The 7,304-nt window shown below is 53.5% G+C and overlaps 1 protein-coding gene across 1 annotated transcript; it reads right to left on the bottom strand.

The window, feature by feature from the left end:
* Nucleotides 1–290: 290 nt before the first annotated feature.
* Nucleotides 291–2,207, bottom strand: POU4F2 (POU class 4 homeobox 2). The gene is made up of 2 exons (XM_027117271.1): nt 1,678–2,207; nt 291–1,232 (listed from the first exon to the last, which is right to left on the bottom strand). The coding sequence occupies exons 1-2, from the start codon at nt 1,960–1,962 to the stop codon at nt 291–293; spliced, it is 1,227 nt and encodes a 408-aa protein (XP_026973072.1). The 5' UTR covers nt 1,963–2,207.
* Between the last annotated feature and the right edge of the window lie 5,097 nt (nt 2,208–7,304).

Here is a 7,304-nt window from a genome sequence, read left to right as displayed (position 1 = left end):
GTGGGGTCGAAAGGGACAACTTTGCTACAACTTGACAAATCCCTTCTTTTGTTTTTCTTTCCCTTGAGAAATCGTTTCACATTCTCACCGGACTTGGGCTCAGTGACTTGCTCGTTCGCTCGCTCTCCAATCCTCGCTTTCTCCGGATTCACATTTAATGGAATTGTTTCTAGTCGCGAAAAGTGGGGGGGGGGGGGGGGGGGGAAAAAAAAAAAAAGAAGAGGCAGGAGAGAGAGGGAGGGAAAAGAGGAGATTAGGAGGGGCCTGTCCCTGGAGAGGCCGTGGGTCTCCTAAATGCCCGCGGAATATTTCATTCTTTTCTGTTTCTGCCTCTGGTTGCAGAACCAGACGCGCACCACGTTCTTCTTAAGGTCCAGCTTCTCAGCGATGGCGGCGATCTTCTCGGAAGAGGGCCGCGGCTGGATGGCGAAGTAGGCTTCGAGCGAGCGCTTCTCCGGCGCCGCGATGGACGTGCGCTTGCGCTTCTTCTCCGCGCCGTTGAAGAGCTCCGGCTTGGTGAGCTTCTCGCGGTGAGACTTCTCCGCCTCCTCTAGCCACGCTTGCAGGATGGGTTTGAGCGCGATCATATTGTTGTGAGACAACGTGAGGGACTCGAACCTGCAGATGGTGCTCTGGCTGAGCGAGCCCACGCCGGGGATCTTGAGGTTGGCCAGCGCGGAGCCCACATCGGCCTGGGTCACCCCTAGCTTGATGCGTCGCTGCTTGAAGCGCTCGGCGAACGCCTCCAGGTCCCGGGGGTCGGCGTCCACGTCGCTCATGCAACCCATGTGTGAGGGCAGCCCGTGCGCGTGGGCCATGCTGAGAGCGGCTTGGTGCATGGGGTTCATGGTAGCCATGGGCGGCGCGTGAGCTGGAGTGGACACCACGGCGCCGTCGGGGCCCGCCATGGCACCCAGCGCTAGCCCGGGACTCAGGTGCTCCAGCAACTCGCCCTCAAGCGCCTGATGAGGCTGATGGTGGTGATGGTGGTGGTGGTGGTGGTGGTGGTGCGTGCCCGCCAGCGCGGACGGGTGCGAGATGGGCACCGACGAAGAGGAGGCAGCCGACGTGCACGGGATGGTATTCATGGTGTGGTAGGTGGCGTCCGGCTTGAAGGGGCTGTGGTGGGGCGGGTGATGGTGGTGGCTCTTGCTCTGGGAGACGATGTCCACCGCCGCCAGAGCCTCGGCGCGGGCCAGCAGGCTCTCATCCAGCCCGCCGAATATATTGCTCTGCAATTGCAAGTAAAAGGCACACATCACTCTCAGCGGGGAATTGTGCGCACTCTCTCCGGAAGCTCCGGCCCAGAGCTCGACACCGCCGCCGCGCCTACAACATTCCCAGAACGTTAAAAATAAATTAAAATAATAATAATAACAATCCTGAAACTAGCAGGTGAGGAGGAGAGGAGGGAAGCCACGGAGAGAAGCCACGAGTGCACGAGGAGGAGGAAAGTGAGCCTGCAAACACAACACAACACAACACGCGCACAGGCAACATTCCAGGTCTTAAAAATTAATATGAAAGGAAAGACCCTCTGAATACATAAGAAAGGGGGGGGGGGGAATTTGTTGGAGGTGCGGGGTGATTTGCTGTGCAGACATGAAAAAAACATCAAGCAGATAAAGGGGGCTGTCAAAATGTGCCTTTAAGCGGTGATTATGCAGAAATACGCACCGGTGGGGTTGGAAGACATGCTCTCCGCATCGCCTCGGAGCCCCCGCCGCTGCCGCCGCTGCTGCCACTGCTGCTGGAGCTGCTGCTCCGGCCTCCACCGCCCCCGCCACTGCCGCCACCGCCGCCAGCATTGCTCGAGCTGCTAGGAGAGCTGGCGGAGGGCGCCGCGGGTGCAGAGGACCCGGGCGAGGCGCTGTGCAACGCCGAGTACTTGGGCTCCACGTGCAGGCTGCCGCCGTGCGGCATGCTGAACGCCTGCTTGCTGTTCAGGGACATCATCATCATCTTCCCGGCCTGCCCGCGCGCTTGTATGTGGCTCACGCAACTGGCCCCGGTAGCCGGGACCCTCCGCAGAAGCGCTGGGCGAGAGCCGGAGAGGGGAAGGGCGATGCGGAGTTGCGCTCACTCGCCGCCGCTCGGAGCTCGGCGCGCCTTGACCCGGCTACGCGCTCCACCGCTGGCTACGAGGTCAGTCTGCGCTGTTGCTGGGCTCCGCTTGGCGCTGGCTGTAGACCTGGGCATGCGAAACTGCCCCGCGCTTCGCGGCCGCCGAGTTATACTCCCCTCTCCCCGCGCCTGCCCCCTCACCCCCGCCTCCCTCCCTCCCTCCCTCCCGCGCGCCCCCGCCCTCCCCTGCCTGAAAGCGCAGGTTTCTCCTGCTCGGATTCTGGCGTCGCCCCTTCTCCCTCTCGGCTTCCTCCAGGCTTTGGTCCTTTCTGCTCTCCCGACACCCGCCTCCCGCTCCCCCGCCGCGCCCTCCACCTCCCCTTCCTGCCCCCGCGGCGCTCTGATGTCGCCTCCCCTTCCCTGCGCCCCGCAGCTCTCACTTACAGTAGTGCCCCTGCTCAAACCCACCCCCCCACCCCCGTCCAGGTCTGCGCTCCAGTCGCAGGGCACTTCCTACCTAAGAGCCGGCCTCCTGCCCCGCCTGCTTCTGCCACTCCCGTCTCCGCCTCGCGGGGAAAAGAAACTACTAAATAAAGTTGGGGACCAAGGGAGCCTTGGGTGGGATTTTCCCTAGACTACAAGGAACGCCTCTTACCTAGCTGCCTCCCCGCCCCCTGCTTACCGCGAAGTTCCAGGCCTCCGCCCCCAACTCGGCCCGCCTCTCCCCGTAGCTCGGGTGACCCTGATCCCTGGCTCTCGACCACAGTGGAGAACGCGGACCCTGCCGCCGACCTGGATCCTCTGCTCTGCTCTGCGCTTCCGGCTGGTACGAACAGCGCTCGGCGCTTCTCTCTGCGCCCCCTCGGCCTGGCGGGTGCCTGGTGCCAAAGAGACCTGGGGTCCTCAGGGCTGCAGGGCTTTCTCTTACTCGGTTTCTCACAGCTCTCAGCGGATTGGACGGCGGAGGAGACTGCTCCGGTCGCCTATGCGCATGCGACTCCTCCCCCACCCCCGCCCCCGCCAGCCAGACCCCCGTGTACTCCCCCAACGCCACCACCGAAGGCACTCCTCTCCACCCTCTTTTCTCTTCCTCCGGATCTTCCTCTTCCTCCTCCCTGTCTCCAGTTCAGTGTGAGTTGGGTCTTGGGCGGATCCACTGGCAAACGCTGCCACTTCATTAGCCGCAATCAAAGGAGGAAGGGGCAACTGACGGAGAGGCAGGGCCAGAGATCACAGAGCGCATGTGCTGCAGAATATCCCCCCCCCTACACACACACACTAATAAACACACACACACGCCCTCAGGGGCTGGCACAAGCCCCACTTATCTTCATTTCCACAGCCGCTCGGTGCAGAGAGCCTATTTTTAGCCAACACTTTGCTCTCACTTTTGTCCCATCGTGGACCACTTTTCTTAGAAGTGGACACACACTCTTAGTTCCATTTGTAAAAGAAGCAGACAACCTCTCCTACACACACACACACACCGCCTTCCTCTCCTCCCCGCTCCGGTCTTCTCTCTACTTTCCTCTGTGCTGGGGCTGCTGTCACCTCCCCGGAGCGCGGGAGGAGCGGGGTACAAGCGAGGGTGGAAGGCCCTAAGACCGGGACGCTGGAGCCCGCCGGTGGCCCGACCCGGACGGGGATGGCTGGAAGCAGGTGCAGGCACACGGTGCCTGGGGAAGGCGAGCAGGTGCGAGAGCAGGCGGCAGGCCTGAGAGGCGCCGGCGCGCGCTGGGACGAAACAGAGTGGGAACGAGCGTGGCGAAGGGGGACCCTCGCGTGGTCAGCGCCTGGAAGCCCCGCGGCGGCGGCAAGTAGGCTGTCTCTCGTTCACCCACGACCCCTGCGGGGCGAGATGGCAGGTTCAAGTCGGGAGCTCAGTCCTCGGGAGTCGCCAGAGTACTAGGAAGGCTGCAGCAAACGGCGCGCGACGGGCTCTGTCCATGGTGCTTAACCCCCTTGCAACCCCGGGGCTTGCCTTCCTCCTCCCTTATGTGGAGGAAAATAATAAATAGCAGCCGAAGGGAATTCCTACCAGCCGTGTTCCTGAGCAGAAGCCCGGAGGAGCCTGGACTCGGGACTGGAGAGGGGGTGTTGACATGAATGAATGTGTCTTGTGCCGGTCGGTTCAAGTAAATGCTTAGGTGTTTAATTTCTATCTCAACAACAGCCAGGGTAATTTCAAGGAAATAAAAAAATGACATTGCACAGCTCTCCCTGTCTCAAGATTCGAGAAATAAAATAAATCAAAGTTAAAGGCTTGAGTATCATTTAATTATAGTGCGAATAGCGCTTTGAAAGAAGTAGAACAACATCTCTAAACAAATTATGACTGGGCCAGGAAGGAATTATTAGATTGAAATTTCATTTAGACTCGGGAGACACCGCGCTTCACTGTGTAATCTGCTATGCCTCATCTGATTTGTATGCTTAATTCAGCTTGACGAATTTATTAGTTTTCATAATAGTGAAAAAATTGAGCAGTACTATGGGCTAATGCATTGTGTGGACTATAAATTGTGTGTCATCGTGGAAAGGCTGAAGTCTATAGAAATCTTTTATTAACGTCGGTATAGGGGGGAGGATTTTCGTGCAAACCTTGGAGAGGTTCACGCCAAACTCCAGTGTTGCTGGGTCTCACTGGTCCATTAACATATCGTCATACTAATTAGACTACTTCATCAGTGATATAATTTCAAACTTCAAATTATGTTCTAATTAACAAGGGTTGTCCAATCTGCTTAATCTCCAAAAGGCTTTGGATGGTCTAATTAGTATAAACTGTTGAGCATCTCTAAAGCCTTAAAAAAATCCATTAAAATATTTTCGGTATGTATTCTATCAATACTGTGTAAGAACCAAAGGGCTAAAAGTGATAGTGGAGGAGGAAAATAACTGGAAGGCAAAGGTCTGCATCTACCAGTTCCCCCAGATTATAATACTAAGTGACTCACGGGAGAAACTTTTGGGTATTACACCTCCTAAACAGTGTGTTTATGTGTTTAAATAAAGGCATAAGAATATCAAGGAGAAAAAAAACCACAAGGGGAAAAAATTCTTCTCTTTCATTAGGTGCCTAATTAGATGTAAAGTGAAAAGCAACCCTGAGGAGTTTCCCAAGCATTATTGTGGCAACAGTCAGCTGAACTTGGATTGCAAAATCAAATATTTGGGGGTGTTTTGAACCTCTCCCTCTCCCCTCCCCCTTCATTGAGCTTAATTACTTGCAATAGTTGTTTTAATGTATGTTGTCACCTGGGAGTATTGAGAAATGCATGTCGTTAATATGAATTAATCTTGATTTTAATAGCAACTGACAACTGATCTCCAAAATGCTAAACACTTGTCACCACTTCATATGGTAAATAAGGTAGTAAAATAAATTCATGAAATAAAGAGGGCACTGTTGAAATGACTGGACAAACTTTGTTTGTTGTGGAATTTAGTGATTAAAACTATTTTAAGCAGGACAACTCCCAAGAGAATATTTTCCTGGTGGCTAAAATCAATATATCATTAAATTAATTCAATATAACTTTGAAAAATCTTTCAGCTACTTCTCAGTGATATCTCTAATTCCAGACAGAAAAAAGGAAGCCCTTTATTCTAATTATCAAGGTGAGATAAATTAATATGCAGTTGTAAAGCAAGTCAAGAATTTATTTCCCCATATTCACTTCCTCTTAGAAAATATACATGTTTTCAAAAAGAGGTCAGAGTTAGATTTCTCCTTTTCTCACTCAAAGTGAAAAGTGAATAGCAGTGATTGTGTTGTATTAGAGTGAAAATGCAATTCTTCTTTCATCACCACGACTTGCAATCTTGCAATCTCTTCTACCAGAATTGCCCAGAATACCAACGTCTTTGCAGTGATATCAATAAAACCCATTTCGGTTTTGTCCACAGGCAATGTTGCGAAGTGCTCCAGCAAGCGTGGAAGCTGCTCTCTGAGGAAGTAAAACTCCAGCCCCCCAGGTAGCAGAAACCATCTAAACAACCGAAATTTGGGAATAAACCCAAGGGGTGGCAACAAATGGCCCAACATGGGAAATCTGCTTCATATAACCTCAACATACACTTTTATGTCCCAGCACCTATCTGCGCTGGCACCTATGCACACCCTCAGATCTACCTAATAAACCGAAAACAGAGAAGTGATTTTTTTTTTTTAAGTAGAGAAATGGAAAATGAATCAACTGTGTGACTACACGAGGGGCGCCTTTTCTTCTCACCAAGCCTCTTTGTTTAGCAATAGCTTCTGTCCCACCCGCTGCCAGATGTGGATAGACATGACCAGCTTCCCATCCGACGGGCGAGGAATCGCTTGAGGTTCCATCCAAGCTCCCGGGCAGTGGGGTCCCTGCAGAAGGTCCCCCCCACACCCCGAAATCGGCCCGCAGCCATCCTGAGGGGAGAAATCACTGTCTCCTCTCCTGTATCTGGGACCTAATTTAGTACTAAAATTTTAAGCAGTACATTCATATTTTACTGGACCTAATGTGTTTTATTAAATTTTAATCCATTAAGGGCAGTGTGATTTCTCTGTATTTCAAACAGAACTGAGTTGGATTACAAGGAAGATTTCTTAAAAGAGAGATCTGACCCTATTCAGGCACCATCTCCATCTCGGGTAAAGAGGGTTTGAGGGAGGAAAGAGGGAAAGGATGGATTCTCCCCCATCCCATCTCCTCAAGGTCAATCGTCTCTGGATTCTGAATAGCGTCAGATCCTCTGAGCTCTCTCTGCACTCTGTAGCTTGGGGCAGAAGGATATGGGATGATTAAACTCCTCCATGGCCTCAGCGGTACCAAGAAAGAAAAAAAGGAGGGAATTATCCCTGAAATTGAGACCTCTGGGAGCACCCAGAGAGCCTGGTACAGAGTGAAGGGCCGGGAAGGAGAGCTCTCCTGGGTTTCTTACGTCCTGGGGCTAAGTTCGGGGAGTATGGGTGCGTTTTGCTCAAACACCTTTCCTTTTCCGAGCACGTCCACCTCTGCTCTTGTGTTTGTCTCTAACTTTCTCTCTCCACTGGCTCCCCCGTGAGTCCCAAGTCCACCTCGCTTAGAGATTCTAAGGAGCCCCTCTTTCGCCCAACGCTGCCAGGCACCCCCTGTGGCCGAGGGCACAGCCTCGCCTCAGTGCTTTCTTGGCTAACTCTCTCTCTCACCGCCTCTCACTGCAAGCACTCAGCAAGTGTCTCCGGAAACCTCTGCATCCGGCAGTTCCCAGGCCCCCCT

Source organism: Aethalodelphis obliquidens, unplaced genomic scaffold, assembly GCF_003676395.1.
Source record: "Aethalodelphis obliquidens isolate GAN/ISIS:26980383/991018 unplaced genomic scaffold, ASM367639v1 scaffold17, whole genome shotgun sequence".
In the NCBI taxonomy this organism is placed as follows: Eukaryota; Metazoa; Chordata; class Mammalia; order Artiodactyla; family Delphinidae; genus Aethalodelphis; species Aethalodelphis obliquidens.
The sequence above is the reverse complement of the archived record's forward strand: the minus strand, read 5'-3'. Positions and strand labels throughout refer to the sequence as shown.